The sequence below is a fragment of the Balaenoptera acutorostrata genome, chromosome 15 (assembly GCF_949987535.1).
Source record: "Balaenoptera acutorostrata chromosome 15, mBalAcu1.1, whole genome shotgun sequence".
Lineage (NCBI taxonomy): Eukaryota > Metazoa > Chordata > Mammalia > Artiodactyla > Balaenopteridae > Balaenoptera > Balaenoptera acutorostrata.
The window spans coordinates 24,098,041-24,125,397 of record NC_080078.1 but is presented as its reverse complement, the minus strand read 5'-3'; the positions used below and the strand labels follow the sequence as shown (position 1 = coordinate 24,125,397).

The 27,357-nt window shown below is 46.5% G+C and overlaps 1 protein-coding gene across 1 annotated transcript in view; it reads right to left on the bottom strand.

Annotated features, from left to right (window-relative positions):
- The window catches only part of SYT17 (synaptotagmin 17), an 83,121-nt gene that overhangs the window by 23,733 nt on the left and 32,031 nt on the right, over positions 1-27,357 (bottom strand). Inside the window, exons 6-7 of the mRNA XM_007188324.3 lie at positions 12,898-13,018; positions 11,192-11,347 (exon numbers count right to left, since the gene is read on the bottom strand). Of these exons, the coding sequence (XP_007188386.2) occupies positions 11,192-11,347; positions 12,898-13,018 (277 nt within the window). The remainder of the gene's footprint in view (positions 1-11,191; positions 11,348-12,897; positions 13,019-27,357) is intronic.

Sequence of the window (27,357 nt, the reverse complement as noted above, 5' to 3'; positions counted from 1 at the left end):
GCCAGGGGAGCCCCAGGGTGACGGGTCTCAGCTTCCCTCTCCTGATGACTTGGCTGGAGCTCTGCGTCTGCCCACATCCAAGGTCAAAGCCACAATCCGCAGAGCCCTCAGCAAGCACTGTGCTAAGCATGTTACATACAGGATTTCCTTTTGTCCCTGCAACACTCCACTCTGTGAGGTGGCAACGGAGATGTACAGATAAGGAAATCGTGGTTCAGAGTTAAGTAACTTGCCGAGATAGAGGATGGTCCTTTACATCTAATCCACCAGCACGTTCTGTTGACTCTGCCTATATAGTTACATCCTACCACGTTACTTCTCTGAAACCCTTTTGCCACCTCCCTGGTCCAAGCCACCATCACCTCTCCCCTGGACCAGCACCACAGCCTCGCACACGGTGGGGAGCAGCCCCACTCCCCCTCCTGCTCTCCTTCAACCCAGCTCAACAGCTGGAATGATACTTTAAAATGATACTTTTGGATACTTTATCCAAATCCTATCACTTCCCAGTCAAAACCCCTCCAAATGGTCCTCGAAGCACTTAGAAAACAATTACAAGCTTCTTGCCCTACAGGCTCTATTTGATCTGTCCTCTGCTACTTCTCCAAACTCATATTGCCTTCCTTGCTCTAGATGTATTGGGGTAACGTGGGAGAACAGAGGAAAGGTCTTCTTGCTATTCAGACTGTGGTCCTCACACCAGCACTGGTGTCATCCAGAGCTTGTTAGAAATACAGATGCTCAGGTCCCCATCTCAGACTTACTGATTCAGAATTTGCATTTTAACAAGATCCCCAGGTGATTCATACACACCTAAGTGTACGATTAACAGTCAGGAAGGCTTTGGAATCAAACAGATTGAGTGGGAAGCTCAGCTCAACCACTCACCAGCTGGGTGACTTGGCACAAGTGACTAGTTACTTGCTGTGCAGTGAAGAATTCACCTACCCAAAGCGAGGTCTGGTCAATGCCCTTGGCTCCTGGGAGGTGATCTCCAGGCCCCTGGAATGTCCTGCGGAGTGCCTTTGTGTGTCTCGGGGCTCTGGCCATGGGACTAACAATGGGATTTATGATGGGAGCTTTTGGCCCCACAGTTCAGTTCAGACCCCTGGAGAAACTGATGACTAAGACATGAGCTGGACCTCCGGGAGGCGCTAGAGACGGAAGGTCGGCCACCGGACAGCATGTGATCAAGCCCCAGTGAGAACGCCGGACATCAAAGGCTCGGTAAGCCTCCCTGGTTGGCAATACTCTGTGCACACTGTCACCCTTAGTGACCAGGAGGAGGTACCGCTGCCCATGACTCCACGGGGAGAAGATGACGGGACCCTCTGGACTCTGCCCTGTGCGTCTCTTTCCTGGGCTGATTTTAATTTGTACCCTTTTGCTATTGTAAAACTGTAGTCTTAAGTAGTGCTTTCCTGAGTTCTGTGTGTCATTCTGGTAAATTATTAAACCTGAGGGTGGTCACAGGGACTGCGAACTTGTAGCCAACTGGCCTGAAGTGAGGGTGGTCCTTGGGACCCCTGAGCTGGGGACCACTGAGCCTGAAGCGAGGACAGTCTTGTGGGGATGTTCTCTCAGGCTCTGCAGTTGACTCAATTCATTGCACTTCCCTTCTCTGAGCTTCAGTTTCCCCAACTGAAAAATGGCCATCAAAGAGATCACACCTTATATGGTTGTTGAAAGATTAAATGAGATACTGAGTACACAGGAGCCTCATGATAACTACAAGTATTGGTATTACTGTTCCCATTGTTCAGACAAGGAAACTGAGGCTCAGAGACATAAAGCAACTTGCCCACAATCACACAGAGTGTGAAGCCAGGTCTGGCTGACTTTGTCCACAATGCAATACTGTCTACTCATGACTTGCTGATGTTTTCTGGGAAGGGAAGGACAGTCATGGTCCTGCTGAGCTGGGGTCGTCCACCCTCATCCCAATGCTCCCCACTCTTTCTCTTCTCTCCTTCTGGGATTCATGTGACATAAATATTAGACTTCTTAATAGTTCTCCATAGGTCTTCTTTCCCCTTCTTTTTGTCTTCCCCCACCCCCAGAGAATTTTTTTTATTCTCTGTTGTTCAGATTGCCTAATTTCGCTTGATCTCTCTTCAAGTTCACGAACTCTTTCCTCTGTTTTCTCCATTCTGCTATTGAGTCCATCCAGTGAATATTTTATTTCAGTGACTGTACTTTTCAGTTCTAAAATTTCCATTTGGGTTTTTTTTTATATCTTCTATTTCTATATCTGTTGATCTGCTGTCTTCTCTATCTTATCGTTCTTTTTAAGAGGGTTCGCTCTTACTTCCTGAAGCATGGTTATAACAGCTGCTTTAATGTCTTTGTCTGATAATTCCAATACTTGGGTCACCTTGTGGTTGGTGTCTGCTGATCATATTTACTCTAGGAACTTGCCAGATTTTCCGGTTCTTCATAAACCAGGTAATTTGTATCCTGGACATTTTGATCTTGTATTATGACAGTCTAGGTCTTGTCGAAATCCTATTGAATATGTTGATTTTTTTAGCTGTAGCAGGCAATTGATCAAAGATTAGGTTCAGAATGCAAGTTCTAACCTGCCTTCATGTGCTGTTATTCCGATGCCAGTTCAGTGTGCAAAGCCTTTGCAGTGCTATTCCTATCTGTGCCTCATGTGTGTCCCCCAGGGGTCTACCCTGTGATTCAGTTCTCAGAGTCTCTGATACACTGTGTAGGGCCATCTCCACTCACGTGCAGCTTGGGATGAGCTCAGGAATTCATACATAAGCTTATGGGATCCCTCCTGGAGCGCCTCCTCTCTGCAATCTTTCTCATTCTGGTTTCCAGGGGCCCACTTTCAAGGCCCTCTGGCTAGAAAGTGGAGGCTTTAGTCTTCCCACTCTGCCGCTCACTGTGCATGACTGGGTCTGGGGCCAAGTGCCTACTGCCAGCCCCGCACACACTGCCAAACCCAGGGCACTGAAGGCAGCACAAGCCGGCCTGGTCCTGGGGCTGAGCCCAAACAGCTTCAGCGTCCATCCCTGGCTCCTGGACGCCGTACCAGCTGGCAGCTTTGGGGTGACGGTGATTAGGTGAGGGAGACAACCGCAGGCAGCGGGGCTGAGCTAGTAACCTCAAAAGTGCCAGCGTTTCAACTCACACACACTGCGATGATTAAAGCAGCAGGTATGGATTTCTAAGTGGTCACTTCTGGGATGCACAGGTCCACATGATGATCTGCCTTTAATTCCCATAATAGGAACAATTTGCTAGATTTTACACAAGAGAAAGTTGGGACTCAGAGAGGTGGAGTCATTTGCTTGTAGTCACACAGCTGGTTAACAGTGAGGCCAAGGTTCAAACCCAAGTCTGTGTAATTCCAGGGTCCACTCCTCTATGGCAGCGTCCATTAATCTCACCATCATCATCAATCTGGTATCTCTCTTTTTTTTTTTATAGATTTATTGATTGATTGATTAATTGGCTGCGTTGGGTCTTCCGTTGCTGCACGTGGGCTTTCTCTAGCTGCCGCGAGCGGGGGCCACTCTTCGCTGAGGCGCGAGGGCCTCCCATTGTGCTGGCTTCTCTTGTTGCGGAGCACAGGCTCTAGGCGCGAGGGCTTCAGTAGCTGTGGCTCGAAGACTCTAGAGCGCAGGCTCAGTAGTTGTGGCGCACGGGCTTAGTTGCTCCGCGGCATGTGGGATCTTCCCGGACCAGGGCTCGAACCTGTGTCCCCTGCATTGGCAGGCGGACTCTTAACCACTGCGCCACTAGGGAAACCCAATCTGGTATTTCTTGAGCACTAACTATGTACAAGGCACTGCCTAAAGCTCTTTATATGAATTGTTGAGACTGGAATGTTACAACAGGGGAGGAAACTGAGGCTCAGAAGAGGGATATCAATTACCCAAGGTCACAGGCACTTGCTGAGTGGTAAAGGTGACATCTGAACCAAACTGCATCTCACTTCAATCCATACTCTGAGTAGCCATGCGACCATCTCTCCAGGAGGCGGAGCTAGGCCTGGTACCGAGTGAGCAGGGCTGGGAGAGGAGAAGTCAGAGCCTGCGGAGGCTGCAGAAAGGGGGTGGGGCATAGGTGGGCCGAGGCCAGATGCTGGAGAACATCTGCCCCAGAACAAACCCACAGCATCTCGATCTCAACGGAGTTTCTGGCTCTCACAGAATGGCTATGCCCCTCTCAGACCGGCTTGCCCTTCTCTCCTCTGCTAGAAACCCACTGCTCCACTTCCCAAAGCCCGACACTTTTCCAGCATGTCCTCTGTTGCCCATTCAACCCTGAGGTCTTTCCAGGTAAGAGGGCGGAACACCGTGCTCCAGACCTCCCCTCTCATTCTCCTCCACGCCTCCCCACCCGTCTCATCTCACCAGCAGATGCAATTAACCAATTTGATGCTACAGCTGCAGAAAGCCAAGCAATTATGGAAAACAGACCAGGTGCCTTGGAACTCACTCTCACAGAGGGGCCTGGGAAACCTCCAAGCAGACAGTGGGGTCGGGAGGGAGGCAGAACAGGACAGGCAAACGCTTGCCAACCCAGGCTGTGCAAGAGATCCACTTGGGAAGTTTTGATAAATACACACACACACATCCACGCACACCCCAGATACAAATGCCCTGGCTGATTCAGCTGCTCTGGGCCAGGGCCTGGGCATCAGGATCTTTTAAGTCCCCACGTAATACTAATGTACAGATGGGATTAAGAAATCTAATGACGTGCAGAGGTGAGGATCACAGCTGGAGAGTCTGATTCTTTCTAACACAGGCAGAAAGACTGTCACTCACCCGGAGGCACTTTCTGGGTCTCTCCATATCTGCTCCCCAAAGCACGGTCTGCAGACCTGCAGCATCGGAACACCCAGCTGCTGTTAGAAATGCAGAATGCCAGGCCCCGCCCCAGACAGGAGTCAGAATCTGCATTTTAACAAATCCCTGGGGAATGCCTGTGCATGTGGAAGTTTGAGGTGCCACGTTCTCTAGTCCTTGCTAGAGACACTAAGAGTTGGCAAAAAGCCAGGAGTGTCATTCATTGCCTGGCTTCCCTTCCTGGGCGTTCTGCAGCCGCTCGGCACTGGTTATCACTGACAGGCCCCCTTCGAAGCCTATGCCCAGGCCAATTCCTGCAGCAGCTGCCTTGAGAAATTCTAACAGGACGGGAGGGCAGCAGGGCATGGGTTAGCGCCCATTAGCACCAGGTTGAAATGTGAAGTTGGCCTTGATTTCTCCTCCAGCCCTACCTGATCTCCTCTCCCTCCCTACACCCTTCAGCTCCCAGCTCACGTGTCACCTCCTCTCACTCCCCAGACTGGCTCGGGCACTTCCGCAATAGGCCCTGCTTCTCTGCTTCATAACCCTTAGGCCAACTCACAATTACATCACTTTGCTGTGGCATTTGATTGATGTCTCCCTCCAGAAGAAAGCTCCATGAGAACACGTGTCATGAACGTCTGGTTGTCTACTGAATAAGGAGCATCTAGCACAGTGCCAGGCACATAGTAGGTGCTGAAAAAAAATTCATTTGGTGGGGACGGACACCTGGTTAGCTCCTGTCTTGGGCAGCTGGACCCTGCCCGCCCCCAGCTCTGCCATCACAGGCCGCCTGTAGGCAGCGGGTCCCCACTCCTGCTGCCCCCAGGCATTGGGAACCTTTTCTAAGCTAAGTGCCTCTTGACTAAGGTCGCCAGATGAGTAAGAGCTTTGAATGCTTTTCAGAAGGCCAGGAAGCCCAGGGTACTTAGGGGAAACAGAGACATAGGGCCAGAGGAGCATGACATAAACTTTAGTTCCTTCTAACCTAGCGATCTCCCCCAAACTTCACCTCCAAGCAGACAGAGGGTCTTCCTCTGACACTCAGAAGGAGAGGGACAGGAAGATGAGACAATACCCCACCCAGGTAAGTCCTTCCCTTTTTGGACTTTCCACAGAATCTCAGACTCTAAATTGACAAAGTGCGTAGAACATATTATTTATTTATATATAATTACCCGTCTTCTTTCAGAAGCTTTAAGATGGCATCTGGCTGCATAAATCTGGTGTCTATCAAGTAGTAATAATAGTAGCTAATACTGAAGGAGCACTTTCTCTGAGCCAAGCACCATTCTAAGCCTTCACATATATTAACTCATTTTGGGCTTGACAACATCTACTGAAGTAAGGGCCACTGTCCCCATTTTATAGATGAGGAAGCTGAGGCAAAGAGAGGCCGAGGAAAGTGCCAAGATCACGGAGTGAACCCTGGGCATCTGGCTCAAGGGTCTGGCCCCTAACCACTGCATTTACCCCCTCAGGGAGGACAGTCTGCAAGGGTCTGGCCCCAGCATCCAGGAACTACTCTGAACCACTGGGGTTCTGCGGAGCTCAAGCTACATTTCTTGTCTCTCTCCTTTTTTTAAATTGTGGTAAAATACACATAACATAAAATTTACCATTTTAACCATTTTAAGGTATACGGTGGCATTAAGACAATTCACATTGTGCAGCCATCACCACCATCCATCTCCAGAATCTTTTCATCCTCCCAAAGTAAAACTCTGTACCCTTTAAATACTAACTCCCCATTCTCCCCTCCCCTCTGCCCCTGATAACTCTATTCTACTTTCTGTCCCTATCAATTTGATTACTCTAAGTACCTCATATAAAGGGAATGACACACTATTTGTCCTTTTATATCTGGCTTATTACTTAGCATAATGTCCTCCAGGTTCATCCATGTAGGAGCATGCGTCAGTTTCCTTCCTTTTAAGGCTGAATAACATGCCACTGTGTAGACACACCACACTTTGTTTACCCATTTATGCATCCATCAGTGCACACTTGGGTTGCCTGCTCCCACCCCCGCTCTTTTTAGCTGTTGTGAATAAGGCTGCTTTGAACACGAGTGTACAAGTATGTCTGAGTTCTGCTTTCAATTCTTTTGGGCATATGCCCAGAAGTAGAATTGCTGGATCATATGGCAATTCTATTTTTAATTTTTCAAAGAGCTGTTATCAAGCTACGTTTCCTTTTTTCTTTCTTTTCTTTTTTCCTCCTACTTCCAATAACAGCCCAGTATGCCCAGTGGCCAACTCCACTTGACTACCTGGAAGGCCTCTGGACCTCAGGCTGCTGTCTCAGGAGTCAAAAAGCAATTTTCCCCCTCTTTTCTTTTAAACTTCAGCTGCAGAAATCACCTGATTGCAAACTGCAGAAGAACCCTCATCCCACACAGGAAAGGAACTGCTCAGAAAGCCCAGCCCACCAGCTAATTACAGGCTTTTACCAGGGTTCTCCACAAATGCTTCAATTGCAGATCAACCTTCCTTTTGTTAGGATGTGTTTGGAAACATCCTAATGGGCTGGCTTCCAGATCCTTAGCCTAGAGGTGACAGCTCTTTCCCCCTAGTTGATAAATAAAGCAAGTTAGAACCTTATGCATCTGAATTCAGGAGAATCACAGCTTTGCCTAGATAGATACCAGCTTAATCCACATTTCTTTATTATTCCAGCCAGTGGCCTTTATGTAAAATGCCACCCCAGCTGGGATTTCCACTCAAAGCTGTGGCTCGGAAGGCTGACTGACCATTAGAAATATCTGGGGTGCTTTAAAAATATAGATATTTATAGAGAGCCCAGGACCCCGGCTTAGCCCAGCTGAATCAGAGTCTCTGGGGTGGCATCTGGCCACTGGTAGCAGTTTAAAGCTCCCAGCTGATTCTAAAGTACAGCCAGTCTTGAGAATCCCTTGCTTAAGGGGGCACAGAGGCCTGCAATCCTTCCTGCTCTACAAAGAATATTTTCAATGGGCTTTTAACCTGAGGAGAGAAACCCGAGCTAGGGGCCTGAAACGCCAACCTTTAAAGGAGAGAAGCAGGTCTTCCACAAATGGAGAGCACAGGCCTTGCTGATGGCCGCAGCTGACAACTGCCCCCTAAAGTTGGGGGAGGGGGGATATCAAATGAGAGATGTACGGTGGGGAGGTGGGGCTGGGAGCGCCACTCCGGTTTGAGGCTTCTGCCGAATTGGCCTCACATATGGGATTCAAGGGGTTCAAAACACCTCTGAACTGTGTACAAAATTTTCTGTCCCTCTGTGTATTTGTCTGGGGAGGGTACTCCAGAGTTCCTATCACATGCTCTGAAGCTCTGTCACACACTCCTACCCCTCCCTCCAGAAGGAATAACCTTGGCTTTTTATCACAGTATACCATGTGATGGTATATAATGCAGTTATTAAAAACAAACAGATCCATTCATATTTGCATTGACCTGGAGGGACTGAACACATTCATTGTTAATAAAACAGAAGCAAGTTTCAGAGTGACGTTCACAGAATGGTCCAGAAACCTCCACAAGAGCAGGGATTGCTTAATACACAGTTCTGGGATGAATGAATAACTTTTTAAAAGAACTGACTCTTCCGTATGTGGATGATGTTTGTGTGAACAAGGGGAAAAGTGTGGAGTGAGACACACCAGGACGTTAAAGGTGGCGACTTCAGGGAGAAGGGCCTGGAAGGAGGGTGAGGAAGAGAGTAAAATTTCCTTTTAATAATAATTAACAGTTAGCTGAGGGCTTGCTCTGTGCCTGGCACGGTGCTCAGCATTGATTATGAATGGATCTCATTTAATCTACATAAAGTCCTTTGAGGTCTCCTTGTATGCTTATCCCTGTTTTACAGATGAGAAAACCGAAGCACACAGGTCTTGCCCAAGGCCACAAAGCCAGGACCCGGGCTATGCATTGAACCCCTCTGTTCTTCTGATTCTCCGTCCATACACATCCTTCGGTTGTATCACTCACAAGCATGTGCTACTCTTGTCATAAAATTTTAAGTAAAATACAAGTGTCAGGACTTTCCACACGGGCTCTCTCAGTGCAACCCGCCCCCTGCCCGAATCCCTTCCTGATCTAAAGGTGCAACGTTAAGTCCTTTATTCTCAGGAGGGATGTAGGAATCGATATTCCATACTTGGATCCAGTCTTGGTTCAATATGGTTCCCACTGCCTGCTGGCTACTTTTAAGGAGTCAGTGGAATCACTGTCTTGTCTTGACCTGAAACCTTCCAGGGAGTGGGGTCCTTGTCTGTTGGTAACTCAATCTGGACAGAAGCCATCACAGGCTCTATGAGAAATCATTACATCTGCTAGGGCAGGTGGCCCTGATTAGATGCAGACTCTCTGGGTGACAGGTCTTGAGAAAACCCAGAACCAGCCTGCCTCGGAGGGGTCTTGGAGCACGGAACATTAGCAATCTTGGGGATGAGAAGCAATAAGCTTGTGCAGCGGAAGGATTGCATGCAAGGATTTTTCAGCCATGGCCTGCTTTCTTGGGAGACCTGCACCAAGGATTCTAGACTGGATCTGAACAGATGAAGGTTTCCAATTACTCTGGAGCAGGACTCCTCAAAGTATGATGTCAGATCCCTAATGCCAGCACTACTTGGGTGCTTGAGGAAATGCAGATCCCTTGATCTTAGGAGCCAGCAAGACCAGAGCTTGAATCCTGACTCTTACCAGCTTGAGACCCTGGGTGGATCGCTTATGTGTTAGGCCTCAGTTCCCTGCCCTGTAAGCGAATGAGGATGATGTTGACTTGACAGGGTGGACTCTGATGAATATTAGCAATAATATAGGTGAGGTCTGTGAAAAGGACACAGGAAATAATAACCATCACTTCTACTAACTACCTTATGTTTGGGGGGGGCAGCTTCTAACATGGCTCCAATGATCCCTGCCTTCCAGTATCCACACCCTTGTGTCCTCCCCTCCCCTTGAATGTGAGCTGAACCTAGCGAGTTGTTCACACCCTTGTATCCTCCCCTCCCCTCGAATGTGAGCTGGACCTAGCGAGTTGTTCACACCCTTGTATCCTCCCCTCCCCTTGAATGTGAGCTGGACCTAGCAAGTTGCTTCTAATGAGTGGAATATGGCAAAAGTGACAGGACGTCACTTCCAAGACTGGGTTACAAAAAGACTCGAGCTTCCGTCTTGCTTACCCTCTCTTACTCCCTCACTTGCCCACTCTAATGGAAGCCATCTGCCATGCTGTGCACTGCCCTATGAAGCAGCCCATGTGGGCAAGGTCACTGGCCAACACCCAAGAAGGAACTGAGGTCTCAAGCCAACATTTTGCAAGGAACTGAATCCTGACAACAACTATGTGAGAGAGCATGAAAACAGATCCCCACTCTACCTCCAGTTGAGCCTTCAGATGAGACTGCAGCCCCCGCCAATACCTTAATTGCAGCCTTGCCAGAGAACCTCAGCCAGAAGCACCCAGCAAATCTATGACTGGATTCTTGACCCACAGGAACTATGAGATAATAAATGTTGATTTTTTAAGCCACTAAAGTTTGGGGTGATAACTCATATACTCTGGAAATAGTAGATTAAATTACACGCTGGAAACAATAGATTCAGCCAGAGTGTGGCACCTGAAGCCCCTACTTAAATACCACGTCCTCTGGGAAGCCTTTCAAAATCCTCCTCTCGGAGTTAGGTGATCCTATTTTCTCATGTTTCCCTATTAGACCATAAGCCACTTGAATCATCATACTGTCAAAGCTAACACAGCACTTACTATTATCTCAAAGACACAATTTACTTAATCTTCATGACAAACCTATAAAGCCAAGTACTATTATTGCCCACGTTTTATAGATGGAAGAAACTGAGGCTCAGAGAGGCTAAGTCAGCGGTCCCCAACCTTTTTGGCACCAGGGACCGGTTTCGTGGAAGACAATTTTTCCACGGACGGAGGCTGGGGGTGGAATGGTTGTTCAGGCGATAATACGAGCGATGGGGGGGGATGGTTCAGGCAGTAATGCAAGCAGTGGGGAGCAGCAGATGAAGCTTCGCTCGCTCCCCCGCTGCTCACCTCCAGCTGTGCAGCCTGGTTCCTAACAGGCCGCAGACCAGTACTGGTCCGCAAACCGGGGGTTGGAAACCCCTGGGCTAAGTAATTTGCCCAAGACTTTAGTAATTATGTGGAAGTGCCAGGAAATCTGGCTCCAAAATTTACGTTTGTAATAATTATACTTCGTGATTCTATGAATCTTTTCCAAGTCCACAAATGGTGAGTTCAAACCCAGGCAGCTGAATACCGGATGTGAAGTTCTTAAACATCACCCTCTCTATATCACCTTCTATCCCTAGGACAATACACTGAATATGCCTCACCTGCAGTTCATCAATGTCTGGAACATTACCTACCTGTAAACACTAGGCTAGCATTTTCCAGTTCTTCTTGAGGAACTTTGAAGCTGAAGGATTCGTTGTAGAAAGGATCAATTGTGCCTCTTAAGAAGGATGTCTTCTTTGTTTTCACAAGCTTGAGTCCATGTACCAGCTGGATTTTCACAAAGGGATCTGAGAATTGGATGCAGAATCATAGTGTTGGAGATCAGGAAACCCAATCCATCCATCCATCCATCCATCCATCCATCCATCCATCCATCCACCCATCCACCTATCCATCCAACTTCCCATCCATTTGACAGCCCAACCACTGACCCATCCTTTCGTTTCTCATCAGTCCATCCATTCCAGGTTTCCACTCCTCCTTTCATTCATCCATTTTCCCATCTATCCATCTATTATATATTCTTCCTTTTTCCCATCCAGCTGCTTATCTGCTCACCCCTTTCTCTCTTACTCTAGCCATCCAAAATTTACTGAGCTCCTCCCGTGTGTCAGGCATTGTGTTCATTTTACAGATGCAGAAACTGAGGACTCAAGACAGGAAATGATTTGCTTAAGATCAGGCTAGTGGAAGAAGAGCTAGACCTAGAGTCTGTCCTAGTTTTCTGCCCTTAGAGACCCATTATCATGTCAGTGAGCCCATAGCCCATACAGGGAAAAACAGAATTATAACTATCATTCTCAGATCACTTTATGGTTTACAAAGAGATTCATGTACATTATCTAATTTTGTATTTGTTTAAACAACCCAGTGAGATGAATACTGTTATTATCTCAATTTTTCAGATGGAGAAATTGAGGCTTATAGAGGTTAAAAGTAACTTCCCCAAGGCCACATTATTTATAAGCAGTAGAACTAGGCTTTGGTTCCAGGCAGTTTGACTCCGGAGCCCTTAATCATTTTATCATACTGACTCTCCCATTGTGGTGATTCTGAAACTCTCCAGCCTTAATACCATTCCCTCTACTGGCCCCTTCAAAACCTGTTTTTATAATGTGGTTTTTGAGAATACAAGTTGTCTTCTAAATTCAGCTGTCACTTTATAGCAAAAGTAAGTTCTTTTAGCTGTTGCACTTAGAGAAGACTGTATTTCCACTACTGAGCAACCATGGCTGCTTTCATGATAATATCCTTTGCTGTCATGGGAAAGCTACATACAAATGGAATGTAATCTGTTCTATTTCATTAAAAGTCACGTTTGAATTGGTGTGTTGTAGGCACTTTAAATACAACGGTCTTTTCAGAGCTGGGATTTATAAAGACTTACGCTACTCTTGAAAAGAGCTGGGAAAAGAACCTCAGGGCGTGTCCACTGCTCTCACAGATTAGAATGCATGGTCAGTGCATGCTACCGCCACCTGGAGCATGGTGTCTCCATTACATGCATAGCATCTGGAAAGGCAAGTAACTTCCTTGGGGCTGCATATGTATACAAAGAGGATCTAGATTTCAGTAGTTATCATACCTGGTCTCGGTCAAACCCCTGCTTCAAATGGAGTAACTGGAATGGTATCACTTACCTGCCTCATCCTAAGAAACAACCGATCGTTTATTTTTCCTCTTGAACTAACATCCTAGATCTGGATGCTATTTTACCCTCAAAGGGTTGTATTAATTAATAGCATCCAGGATGCAGAAAAAGAAAATCAGGTCCCTTGTGTCAAACAAACATAGATGGCTTGTTAAAGAAATGGGGGAAGGAGAGGTCACACAGTACCTGAACCTTGGCTCACATCTGTCTGAAGAAGTTGCTTGGCTCGAATGACATCAACGTTCAGTCTCCCAGCACTCGGGAGATAATTCAGTGACAGAAGCAGCTCCCCCAGTTCTACCTCATTCTGCGGAGGAAGGATATGGTCAGGAAGGTGCATTTTTTGGGTATTCTTTTTGTACCTATCATGCAGGAAACTGATTCTAGCAGCTCACAAATGGACTTCTGTGGGTGGATCAGCTGACAGTAAGTGCCTCTTTCTTTGACTTCTTTTAGCCTCTGTCCCCACTTATTTTCTTCCATCTATTTCAGAAAGTTTGTTCTGCTCTTAGAATGTTTCAGAGCAGCCACAATATAGTGAGAACAAAAGCATCAATAATGATAATAAAAAAATGCTACATGTCGAGCTCTGTGCTAAGTACTTAACATGTAATTATTAGTTCAATCTTCATAACAAGTCTGTGAGATATGAGTGTTACATTTAATAGGAGAGGAAACTGAGGTTCACAGGAAACAGAGGCTCAGAAACATGTCCAAGGCCACACACAGCTAGAAAGTGGTAGTGCTGGCACTTGGAGCCAGGGAGGCTGATTCCAGGTTCTCTGACCATTGTGCTATTCTGCCTCCCTGCAGGGTAACATGGAGGAAGACCACCCTGCAGGGAAACCATCCAGGTGAGAAATCTGTTCTCAACCTGCAGGCTGAGTCCACAACAGAGCCCATGCTTCTCGCCTCACCAAGGCAAGCTCAGACTGTGACATCGCTTGTTAAAGAGTACCCATTCCTCTGCCGTCAACACTACCACACTCGTGGGAAATTCACATACGCACCCAGTGCATGACTCCATACTTCCAAAAGTACCTAGAAACAAGAGGCCTCCACCTCTCTATCCCTTTAAACATTTTTTTAACTGTAGAAAATTTCAACCATATACAAATTAAACACGCCAGTTCAATGAATCTCCATATACCCATCACCCAACTGTACCAATTATCAACATTTTGCTGAAGGATGTTTCATCTTGTCTTAGTCCATACAGGCTGCTATAATAAAAAAATACCACAGACAGGGTAGCTTATAAACAACAGAAATTTATTTTTCACAGTTCTGGAGGCTGGGACATCAGGGTGCCTACATGGTCGGGTGAGGGCCCTCTTCAGGGTTGCGGACTTCTCCCTGTATCCTCAGCAGAGGGCTGGGAAGCTCTCTGGAGTTTTAGTAAGGGCACTAATCCCATTCAAGGGGGCTCCACCTTCATGACCTAGTCACCCTCCCAAAGGCTCCACCTTCTAACACCATCATACTGGGTGTCAAGATTCCAACATGCAAATTTGCAGGTGGTGGGGAGGGGAACACAAACATTCAGATCATAGCACATCTATACCCTGACTTGTGAAAAATTTTAGCTGAATATTTTAAACCAAGTCCCAGACATGACGTCATTTTACCTATATCTCTTTCAGAGTGCATTTCTAACTGATAAGGACATTAAAACAAATACTTTTAGTATGGGAAATTTCCAATCATATTCAAAAGAAAGCAGAAGAGTATAAGGAACCTCCTCATAGCCACCATCACTCAGCTTCAACAATTATCATCACATGGCCAATCCTGATTCACCTATCCCCTCGTTCAACTCCCTGTATTATTCTGAAGTAATTCCCAAACATCACATTATTTCATCTGTAATATTTTAGCATATATCTCTAAAAGATCAGATTGATCTATCTGCCTATCTGTCTATCTATCTGTCTATCCATCCATCCATCCATCTATCCATCCATTCTTCATCCACCAACCCACTCACACACCCGTAATTTCTATCCCTTTTGGTGTCAGTCATTTGAGCAAATTAATGCCAAGTGGCAGCTCTAGAACAATGCTTCGTAGATACTCAATAAAGATTTGTTGACTAGATGAAGAGTCAAACCAAAAGATTTCTGAACCGAGTGACTTAGTCCCCAAACAAGAAACAACCTTGTAAATTAACTCAGAGGTTGCAGACTGGCAGCCTGTAGATGCGTTTTGTTTGGTTCACATCACGTTTAAACAGATAATTCCTTGCTAATAACTATAAAATTTAAGAATCAAGATTTTTCACACTAAGAAAAGTCTGAATTTCTTGTCTTTCTTGAAAAACAGGAAGGTCTGGCAAGGCTGGGCCCACATTCCCACCTGGCAACATCTGGCCACAATGCAGTGCCCTCTAGATGGGACCTGCCTTTTTACATCACTGGGTCCCCACCTGTCCTCCTTCACCCTTTAGGTTCCTGCTGTCCAGCTCTGGGCACATAAGCTTGCAGATTTTTCAAGAAAGAAACGGCCAACTCAGTGTCCTGAGTAACCAAAGAAGTTCAGAGCCCTTTACGCATTTGCTAGGGGTTTCATTCTTGTTCTTGAAGGCCTGGAAGATGCCGCATCTTCAGAGCATGACCCTGAAGACATATTTGTCCTCAGGCAAGGAATGCTGTGAATTATGCTGGTGCCCAGGCCATGGAGAAGCCATTCATGTCCTGTGGACTTTTTGTTCCTCCCAGGTTTATAAGTCAGAGTGATGCCTTCCCTGCTTCTAAAACAAACCAGCATGTCCTTTGATGATGTAGCTGTAAAGACAGGGATCAGGACTTGCAGTTCAGTCAGCTGAGCTGCATAAACAGGGCAAAAAATGGATTCAACCAATCTAGTCGTCGACGGTAGTTTGTTTAGGGATGGGCTCAACTGAGGAACAATTTAGGATGGCAAGAAATTAGCCTACGTACACAGACCAGTGGTTCTCAACTGGGGACAATTTTGCCCCCAGGGGACATTTGCCAATGTCTGGAGACATTCTGGGTTGTCGCAACTGGGTCAGGGATGCTCCTGGCACCCTTCCCTTCGTAGGATACCCAAATCTAGTGTAAGTCCCGGACCCCAAACAGAGAATGATCCAGCCCCAAATGGCAACAGTGCTGAGGTTGAGAAACCCTGGACAGACAAGAGAAAGGGGGGTAGATGTCTCTTTTGTGATAACAAGAAAAGAGTAAATATTCTTTAACCCAATAGTTCCATTCCCAGCAACTTACCCCACAGATATCTTCAGACATGTGTGTCGGGATGTGCACACACAAGGAGAATGAAGACAATATCATGGCTTCCATAGATTGCTTGTGGGCCTACTATGTGCCTGGACTGGGAACGGGATACAGTCCCTGCCTTTGTAGAACATACACTCTGGCGGTGAAGACAGACAGGAAACAGACTAAAAAAGTCATGAATGAGGTGATTTCAGATAATGCTGAGTACCAGGAAGAAAACTCCTGCAGGGTACGGGAGGTGAGGGGCCTTTCTGGGGATATGGAAATATTCTGTATCTTGATTGTGGTAGTGGTTACACAGGTGCATTTGCCCCCAAATCAATAAACTATATATTTAAAATGTATGTATTTATTGTATGTAAATTATACTTCGATAAAGTTGATTAAAAGGAAAGATCTAAAGTAAGCAAGTAGAGCAGAACATTAGTCCTTGTCAAGTCTGGGAGATGGGTACATGGGTGCTTGTTTCATTGTTTTATGTTAGAAATATTTCATTTAAAAACACAAAATAAATATTAAAAAAGAAATCAAGAAAAGTTAGGCAAGAGAGTGGTGACCGATGGGGCACACGTGGGGACCGCCACGTGAGCCAGGGTGGTCGGAGGGCAAGGCCTCTCTGTGAGGTGAGCTTGGAGGCGGGGGACACGTCAGGCAGATAGAACAGCAAGTGAAAAGAGGGAGAAACCAAGCCGGTGTGTTCAAGAACAGAGGGAAGGCCAGTGTGGCTGGAGGGTGAGAAGAGGTGGCTTCTGGAAGGGTCCCCGGAGCCAGAGAAAGCTGCCCAGCGGCTGACCCACCCCCGGTTGCCAGTTCAAGAGATGGATGGAGAGAGAGGGGCTTGAGGCCAGCTCCTGAGCCCTCAGCGCCTAAGAGGCCCTCAAGCCCTCTCTAAGTGGAGAGTGCTTTCTGGAGTGGACAGAGCTAGAGAGCTGCTCTTTCCCTCCCCTGAGGCCATTGACTGAACCCTCAAGGAGGCAGCTTCCTGGTGTCATCACCTTTCTAAGAAGGTTGTTTGTCATCTAAAAGCTTCTTTTAGTCTTCCTTCCCTTAGTAGGATACAAGCTTCCTGTTCTCTCCCCGTGCTCTACCCCCAACACAAGCATATCAAGGTTTTCATGTTCTATTTTTCCAGGGAAGCCGTTCCATTGATCGAGCCACTCTTTCTGTTTTGGGAGTGATCAGTTTGCAAGACAGCTGTCTGGAATTTGGGGAACAGTTGGTAGAAATGGAAAAGAAGGCTAATTGAGCAATATCGAAGGGCTGATTCATTTAACAAACATTTATTCAACAGTTACTGGGGCCTGGGCCTGGAAAGTCATGAACATGGTAATTACAGCAAACCTTTATGGAGAAATCACCCTAGGCCAGGCACTGACCCCGGCAAGTTAAGGCTCAATCTCATTTCTTCCCCTCAATAGCCCTAGAAATTTCCATTTTACAGATGAAGGGATTCCAGCTCAGAGAAGCCAGGTGACTCAAGTAATCATAAAGAAGGACAGGATGCAAGCTCAGCCCCTGCATTAACTCTCACACCATGTTGCTGCCAATTAAAGCATGATCCCAGCCATCAACAAGTCAGTCTGTTGGGGAAGACTAGGGAAGGTATAAAAAAATAAAAATTCCAGGGGCCTCAGGCTCACTAGGATGGTTATTAAAAAACCAAACAGAAAATCACAAGTGTTGGCACAGATGTGGAGAAACTGGAACCCTGTACATTGCTGGTGGGCATGTAAAATGGTACAGCTGCTCTGCTGTAAACTCTAAACAGTTTGGCCATTCCATGAAAGGTTAAACATACAGATACCACATGATCCAGCAATTTCACTCCTAGGTATATACTCAAGAGAACAGAAATACGTGCACATGAATTTCACAGCTGCACTATTCACAGTAGCCAAAAGGTGGAAACAGCCCAAATGTCCATCAGTGGATGAATGGATGAACAAAATGTGGTCTATCCATACAACGGAATATTATTCAGTCATAAAAAGGAATGAAGTACTGATACATGCTACAATGTTGTATAGATGAACCTTAAAAACATGATGCTAGGTGAAAGAAGCCAGACACAAAACCACATCTTGTGTAATTCCATTCATGAGATATCCAGAATCGGTAAATCCATAGAGACAAAAAGCAGATTAGTGGTTGCCAGGATCTGGGAGGAGGGGGAAATGGGGAGTGACTGCTTAGTGGGTACAGAGTCTCCTTTGGAGTGATAGTAATGTCCTGGAAGTAGAGAGAGGTGATGGTCACACAACGTTGAGAATGTACTAAATGCCACTGAATTGTACACTTTCAAATGGTTAAATTGATGTTATGTGAATTTCACCTCAATTAAAAAAATATTATAGGTCCTAACTGTTAATGAGCCATATGAACCAGACCTAGTGCAAGACTGAAGCACAACCCACTCTTGGGAGGGGCATGATTAGGGAAGGCTTCACTCAGGATGCATTTGAGTTAATCCCTAACAGATAGATAGGATGTGTTAACTAAGGTGATCACGGTAGTCACTTCAAAATGTATACATCTATATATGTCATCACACTGTACCCCTTAAACTTACACAATGCTCTATATCAATTATATCTCAATAAAGCTAGAAGAAAGAAAGATAAGTAGGATTTTGTCCAGCAAATATTGCAGGGAGGCACACGCCACACCGATGGAACAGAATGAGGGAACCCCTCACTGCAGCCCTGGCACCTTTTGCTGCTCTGATCCTGAAGGTTCTTGATTTCTTAACATAAAGTCCCGAGTCACTTGCTACTGATAATAAAGTAGCCAAAGAGGGTTAATAATTTGGATTTCTAAAATAAATTAGTGAGGATTCTCCTTACAGATAATGTCTCTAGACATTGCCAAAGGTCCCCTCAGTGTAAAAGCGCCCAGCTGAGAACCACTTGTCTACCAGGATCTAAATAATCTGACCCCTGCTTACGTCTCCGACCTCATCCAGCTGCCACCTCTGCCTTCTCTCTATCCCTTGAAAACAGAAGACCGTTCCTACCCCAAGGCTTGCTGTTCCCTTAGCCTGGGAATCTCAACTCAAATGTCACCTCTTCTAGGCTTTCCATGACCACCCAGTGGACAAGAGCCCCCTGCCTCCATCACTTTCTATCACATCACCTTGTTTTATTTCTTTCATGGCACTTGTCCTTGTCTGATGTTTTCCTGTTCTCCATAAAGGCAAAGACAGTGTCCGTCTCTCCACCACTATATTCCGAGCACGTGGAAGAACTTCAATCCAGGGGCCACGAGAACAAGCTGTGCGGCCCCAACATGGAGGCTTCCTGCACCACATCCTGGTCCAAGAGGGGTCGTCAGCACAGCGTCTGTCGCCCGTCCTACCCAACCTCCAGAGAATTGAAGCTGAGGTGGGAGAAAGGACCTGGGTGACTGGTGACACTTCTACCTTTTCCCGTTTCAAGACAATGTCACAAATTGGCCTCGTTTCCTTTTTAAGAGCCTGATGAGCTTCATTTGGTTGAATCACGTGGGGTGGGCTTGGGAGAACTGAAATAGACCGTCCGTAAATTACTCAAATGAATCCAGAAGCCACCGTGCCAGCCCCCCAGCAGCTGGCTTGTGCAAACGCTGCTCCTCTCTCCACCCAGAGGAAAATCCTGTCTCTCTGCAGCCTCTGAACACAGCTAAGTTCTCATCAATAAAAAGGAAATCAAAGAAAACCATTTGGGACAAAAGGCACGTTCTGGGGAAAACAACAGCCCAGCTCTCCTCCTGACATACTTCCTCTGAAGTGCTTCTAATGGCACCCTGGCTCTTGCGCACCTAGCAGAGGGTTTCGGATGTGTGCACGTACTTTTAACGATGCCCAAACATAGCTGCTGTGTGCCCACCGTCTTTGTTCCCGTGGGTCAGGAGAAACCTTTTGTCTCTTAATTTACTGCACAAACAACATTAAAATAGGAATGGATTTTTTAAAAAAGCAAAATCCAACCACAATCCCGGCATGTTACACATTTCATCAAATGCTTTCTTTTCTCCACCGCCCCGTTTTCAGATTCTTTTCCAGTCCTTGTCAATAATCAAAACAATATTTGCATAGCTGCATTGACAGCACAGGTGAATTCCGAAATACCACCCCCGACCATTTTAAAACTTAAATAAACAGACACACACATTTTCCAAGTTATTACCTAGACATCACAAGTATCATTTGTAATGTCTACTTAGAATATTCCATTAGGCTGAAATGCTGCAATTTATTTTAACCATTTTCTTATTGCTAGGTACTTAGGTTATTTTTAATGGTCTAAAATAGGGCACTTTGGCACTTTTCTTCTTTTAGATTACATCTCTCTAATAAAACCCAGGGGTGAGATCACTGGGTCAAAGAATTTATTAAAACATATCAAAAATATCCAGATATTTTTCTGCCATTCAGTAATGAACTGCCAGACTGTTTGTGAAAAGGGCTGAACTAACCTCAGAGCCACCAGGAGAGGGAGAGGACAGGAGTATCACCACCACATCACCAGCACTGGGTCTTAACACTTTGACAAATGGGTGTGAGATCAGTGTGGTTGCATTTCTTTGATTGAGTATCTAGCCATATATCAATTTAATTACACTTCCTCTTTTACGTGGAAACACTGACTTTCTGTGTGAGCTCAATGCCCCTCCTCGATATATGCCCATGTTGTGGTCAACAATATACACTTCGCACTGGATTGTTGTTTGTCTGTTACTGTCAGGCTTTCTAATTACTGCTGTCCAGTGGATATCTTACTATGGATTTAGTTTGTATTTCCCTGACTGCTAAAAGGACTGAGCATCAGCTATTCATTTTTTTCTCTTCTATGAAAACCCTGTCCATTTCTTTTGGCCTTTTTTTTTTTAAAGAAAACTAGGTGTCTCTCTTTTATTTATTTATTTATTTAGTTAGTTAGTTAGTTATTTGGTTGCACCGGGTCTCTCAGTTGCGGCAGGTGGGCTCCTTAGTTGCGGCATGCGAACTCTCAGTTGTGGCAAGCATGTGGAATCTAGTTCCCTGAGCAGGGATCGAACCCGGGCCCCCTGCATTGGAAGCGTGATGTCTTAACCACTGGGCCACCAGGGAAGTCCCTTTTGGCCCATTTTTCTATTGGGCATCTACTGATTTATAAGAAGGCCTTTAAATATTATGGCTATGAAATTACTCACCAGTTATATGTTATGGGTTGAATTGTGCCCTTCTCCAAATTTGTATGTTTAAGTCCCATTCCTGAGTGCCTGAGAATGTGACATTATTTGAAAATAGGGTTGTTGCAGATGTAATTAGTTAAGATGAGGTCATAGTGGAGTAGGGTGGACCTTTAATCCAATTAGAGGGAGAAATCTGGACACTGACATGCACACGAGGAGAACGCCATGTGAAGATTGGAGTCAGGCTGCCACAAGCCAAGGAACTACCAGAAGCCAGGAGAGAGGCCTGGAATAGACCCTTCCTAGAACCTTCAGAGGAAGCATGGCCCTGTCAACATCTGGATCTCCAGAACTGTGCAACAGTAAATTGCTGTTGTTTAAGCCAGTTTGTGGAACTTTGTTACAACAGCCCTAGCAAACTAATACATGTGTATAGTTTTCCCAGTCTGTGGTTTGTTTTTTACATTTTTTTTTACCATGTTTTCTGATGAGCAGAAGTTTATAGTTTTAAAGTGGTAGAATGCATTTATCTTTTGCCTCTATGGTTCATACTTTATGACTTTTTCAGAAATGCTTTGCTATTCTTAGGTCATAAAGATATTCTCCTTTTTTTCCTTCTAAAACTTAAAGTTTGGCTTTTCAAAAAGTCCTTGGACCATCTGGACTTGGTTTTGGTGTATGGTGTGAGGTAAGGCTCTGTTTTCATTTCTGAGGTAGTGACCCTCTTTTCTCCTATCTTTCTGCCCATGAGGCTGTCAAGGGTAGTGATTTTATGTTACCTCCGTCCATCTCCCCAGGTATAGAACAGACTCTGGGTGAATGCTGGCCAAGAGAAACGTTTGTTTATACCCTGTGTATGAAGCTAAACCTTCCAGGGAAGATGGGAGAGAGGCTCAATCTTTTGATGTCTGAGAGTTACGTCTAGCGCTCAATGGCTGTCCAAATTAGATCAACCTACTTCAGATCCACTCAAGCATCTTGAAAGAGTGAGATACTGACTCTATTCTAAATTGGGCCCCCAGTGAGCATCTTGTAGTAAAGACAGCTGTTCTAGCAGAGATGCCGCCATAATATGCAACACTATCAACCCAAGCCTGAATGGCAGACATGAAGCCCTGTCTCCAGCTACCCAGCATCCATAATGAAGGACCAACAGTGGACAGTTAGGGAGAGTCCCCCCTTTAGTAGAAGCAGCAGCAGCAGCATCCAGGATGGGCCAGGGCACTTGCAGGGAAGTGGCTGGAAGCTCTGCCAGCCAAGGGAGGGCTTTCGAGTCAGCAGGGTCCAGCCCCGGACCCTTCTTTCGTCTGCTCATCCCACTTCTGCACAGAAAGCCCCCCTCTGCGTCTCTGTGTCTTAGGCACCTAATTAGACCACCCCTTACCCAATCATCCAGTCCACAGATATTTATAGAGTGTCTACCACATGTCAGGCACAGGGCTAGCATACAGTAGGTGCTCAATAATTATCTGTTGACTGGGCAGTCATGCTAGACACAGAGGACACAGCAGTAAGCAAGACGGTCAAGGTCGCTGTAATGCAGTTCCTGATAGTCAACATTATTTAATGAATTATTATGCAGAACGAATTAATAATGAGATGATTTAATTAGCACTGTGGTGTGTGCTATGAAGAATAACAGGGCGCTGTGGCAACCGACTTTCCTGAGACTCCCCTGCAGAAGTAGGAACAGGAGTTAGAGGGCCAAGGAGCAGGTGCACTGAACAGCGGAAAAGGCCTATATGGACAAGTAAAGGGGGAGGGGCTGGGGTAGGGCAAGGTGCAGAGCTGAGGCTGGGGGGAAAAAGCAGGGTAGCTCATGCCTTGCAGCCAGGTAAGGAGTTTGGACTTATCCTGAGGAACAGGGAGCCAAGAAGGCTTTAGACAGAATCACCTAATCCGACGTGCATTTTTAAAAGATCTCTCTGGCTGCACCTCCTTCCTCTTCCGATGGAAGCTGTCTCTCCTTCTGACTCCCTCTTCCACTCATGCTGTAATTATTCACTTCTCTGCACCTCTTGTAACAAACTCTTTTATGAGGCTATTTTACTTTTCATGTACTATCATTTCTCCGGGGCGGGGCTGCACCTTCTATGTTCGCCCTTACCTCTCTTTCCCACCCCAGTATTTGGAGGTAGGGTGGTTGGTATGCGTTGAATTGTGTCCCTGAAAAAGATCATGGAACCAAATCTCCCTCAAGGCTTCCAGAAGGAACCCGACCCTGCCGACACCTTGATTTTGGACTTCCAGCCTCCAGAACTGGGAGAGAACACTTTCCTGTTGTTTTAAGCCACCCGATCTGTTGTCACTTGTTACAGCAGCCATAGGAAACTGATAACAGTGGTGGTATAAGGAGGACTGAGTCACAGCCCTACAACCCAATGCCAGCTCCACCACATACTCACTGTGTGGCCTTGGACATGCTGCTGAACCCCTCTGAGCCTCTTTTCCTCTCCTCCTGGGGAAAACGGGGGGCATAATAAGACACCCCACGAAGTTCTAGTGGAGACCAGCTCTTCTTGCAGTTCTGTCGCCACGCACGACAGGGTTCTCACCTACCTTCCCTCTCCCTCTAGCTTCTGTTTCCTGGTCTTCATAGTTCCTCATCCTTCTCCCCTGCCCTTAAATGCAATTTTCCCCAGAATTCAACTCATGGTCACCTTTTCTTTTTACATTATACAGTGTTTCTTGGTAAATGCTGTCGATGCCTAGGGTTTCAACTATCATATTTTCTGTGTGTCCCAAACATGCTGATTTCTTTCAAGTTCTAGTCCCGCCTAAGCCTTATACGTTTTCTTTCCTCCTTCTCCTTTCCTTTCTTCCTTACTTGCTTCTCTTCCATAAATATTTTTATTGAACATCTATTATGTTACCAGGCACTGGAGGACCAGCAGTGAACAAGACAGAAAAACATCCCCATCCCCTTGATCTTCACATTGTAGTGGAAGGAAGAGATAATAAAGAAATCAGTTTGCAAAGTCTGCTAGTGGTAAGTACTGTGAAGAAAAATAAAGCTGCCTAAGGGGATAGAAAGTGATGGAGCTGCTCTTAAAGAGGGAAGTCAAGGAAGGCCTCTCTGAGATGGTGACATTGAGGGCAGACCTAAATGAAGAAAGGAGGGAGCCATGCAGGTATCTGAAGGGAGAGCATTCCAGGCAGAGACAGCAAGTGCAAAGGCCCTGAGGCAGGCCCATGCTTGGTGTGTTTGAGAAACCCAACAAAGTTGGTATGGCTGGAGCAGAGTGAGGGAGGCCACCAACAGGGAAAAACAGGTTGGAGGGAGAAGGGATTGGGTCTTGTTTAGATTTTTATCTTGAATGAGATGGGAAACCACTGGAAAGTTGGAAGCAGGAGAAAGACCTGAGCCGATATTCATTTTACTAGATTCCCTGGCTGCTGTGTTGAGAATATATTGAGGTAGGCAAACGGATGAAGCAGGGAGACCCATAGGAGAGTTACGATAATCCAGGTGAGAGGTGAAGGTGGCCTGGACCACACAGTCGGAGTGGAGGAAACTGGAAGTGGTTGGTAGGGCTGGCATGGTTTGCTGATGGCTGAAGGATAAGACTCCTAGGTTTAGGGGTAAATGCTGATACCACGGATGGATGTGGAGAACATGTGTGGAGGAGCAATCTGGGGAGAAATCAACAGTTCAGTCTTGAACGTATCATGAGTGAGGTGTCGGCCAGCCATCCAGGCAGGGGACAGGCCTAGGCTTAAAGTTCCATGTTTCCATAGCTGCCCTCATCAGAAGCATCCCTGGGGGATTTACGGGGCCTCCCCAAACCTACTTGATCAGATTCTCCATAGGAGAGGCCTGGGAATTCGTATTTTAAACAAGTGCCCCAGAAAAACTGATAACACAGGTGTTTCAAGTGATGGGATGGGACACGATCGCTTAGGGAGTTTAACTTTAGTCCACAGGAAATCTCCACGTGGCTGCGCCACGGCCATCCTCAACCACGGCATCCCCACATGAACTATCCATCACCACCCCCACTCATCCCCACCTGTTCCTCACTGCCCAGCTCCCCCAGCCAGCAAGCCCCGCAAACTGAACAAGATCCTGGAGGCCTCCTTCACCCTCGTCCCCTGTGTCACTTCCAACAACTGAACATCCTCGACTCCGAGCCCACCCCTGCCCTCAGTCACAGCAGGATGCCTCGCCCACTAGTTACAGGCCAACCGCCTCTGCTCTCACACTTCTCTCAGCCAGTGCTTCTCAACCAGGCTATGTGCCCCCAGGGGACATTTGGCAGTGCCTGCAGACAGTTTTGGTTGTCACAACTGGGGTAGGAGGTGCTACTGGCATCTAGCGGGTAGAGACCAGAGATGCTGTTAATAATACTCAGTCCCGCCTAAATGAGAATGATCTGGCCCAAGATCAGTAGTGTTGAGAGTGAGCTCTAACCTATCTGGTCTAAACACCCCAGAGGATTAGCTGAAAATGCAACCCTGGCCAGGTGTCTCTGCTACTTGTCATCTTTCAGTGGCTCCTGCCCCCATGCGCCCCTCAGGATAAACGCCATCTACGAGGTTCTTCACTCCCCAGCTTCAGTTTCCCTCCATCTCATGCTGTGAAATTCCTTGTAGGGTCCGACTACGTGCCAGGCAAACGGAACATCCCAGACCACCCAACCTCCCTCCATGCTCCCACCCCACCCCCCAGGTGGGGACAGGGGCCCCTCCCACAGGCCTCAGACTCTCAGAGGAAATGCTACCAACAGGTCATTCATTCCACAAACAGAAGCTCTGCTCTGAGCCAGGCGCTGGTACAGCACTGGGCATAGAGCAGTGAACGTGTCCCCCAGGAACCTCAGCCCAGGGAGGCACCAGCGCAGAGCACAACTTAGGACACTGGGTTCTAACTGTCTAGACCTTCTGTCTAGACTGAGAGTCTGCACTAGAGCTGGCCCATGGGAAACCCTGCTAACATGTTCGCTAAATAAATGAACAACCGCGGTAGAAAATATTGACTGAATACTTCTGTACCACACGTGGGGTGGAGCGTGTGGCATGTATTATCTCATTCAGTTCTCAAAAGAACCCGTTGATAACCATAATGATGCCGATGATGATGATGGTGATTGTTGATGTTGATGATGACGACGACCAACACGACTGAGAACACACCATGTGCCAGGCCCTGAGTTCCGCGCCCTTTCCTTTATTTTCCCATTTAATCTTTACTACAGCCCTCTGGGAGACGGACTGTTATTATCCTCATTGCACATATGAGTAAACTGAGACACTGGGAGGTTAAGACTTGTGCCTGACCTTACACAGTGAGCAGGGAGCAGAGCCAGGGTGTGATACAATGAGAAATACGTATTTGGTCTTTGTCCCCAGTTCCTGGCATACATCTCCTAAAACTCTTGGGATCTCTGAAGTGATGAGTATCTTCTGTATGCTAATAAGATAACTGATTTAGGCTGGGGGTCCCAAAATAGCTTCAGGATGGAGGCTGGTCACCGGAAAGACCAAGGCAAGATTAGAGGGTTGGAACTCTCAGCCCCAACCCCCATCATCTGGGAAGCGGAGAGGGTTTATAACAGGGTTTAGAGAGCTTCTGAGTTGTTGAACACATTGAGGTACCGGGAACATGGTACCACTGGAGAGTGCATGGACGCTCTCCCCCCTCAACCCACCCAATACCTCGCCTTAAGCATCTCTTCCATTTGGCCATTCTAAGTTGTATTCTTTATAATAAACTGATAATAATAAGTGCCTTCCTGAGTTTTGTGAGCCATTTTAGCAAATTATGGAACCTGAGTAAGAGGTCGTGAGAACCCTTGATTTACAGCTGGGTGGGTCAGAAGTATGGTTGACAACCTGGGACTTGCACTGGCCATCTGAAGTGGGGGCAGTCTTACGGGACTGAGCCCTTAACCTGTGGGGTCTGAGCTAACTCCAAGCAGTTAGTATCAGAATCGAACAGACTTGCAGGACTCCCAGTTGGTGTCTAGAGAAATGGAGAATTTGCTGGTGGAGAAAAAACCCCACACATTTGGTGTCAGAAGTGTTATGAGTAAAAGCAGTTTACTGCGTATGAACCTAAGGAGGCTGGCTCCAGACTGTGCCTTCTTGACAACTATGCTCTTGGGCTTTTATCCCCATATCCCCCACTGAAAACTAAGGCTCAGAAGAGTCAAGTAACTTTCCCAAGGTCACACAGCAAGTGGTCCCTATGACAACACTAGTGCCCTAAGTGCTCAGTAAATGTTTATTGAATAGATGAAGG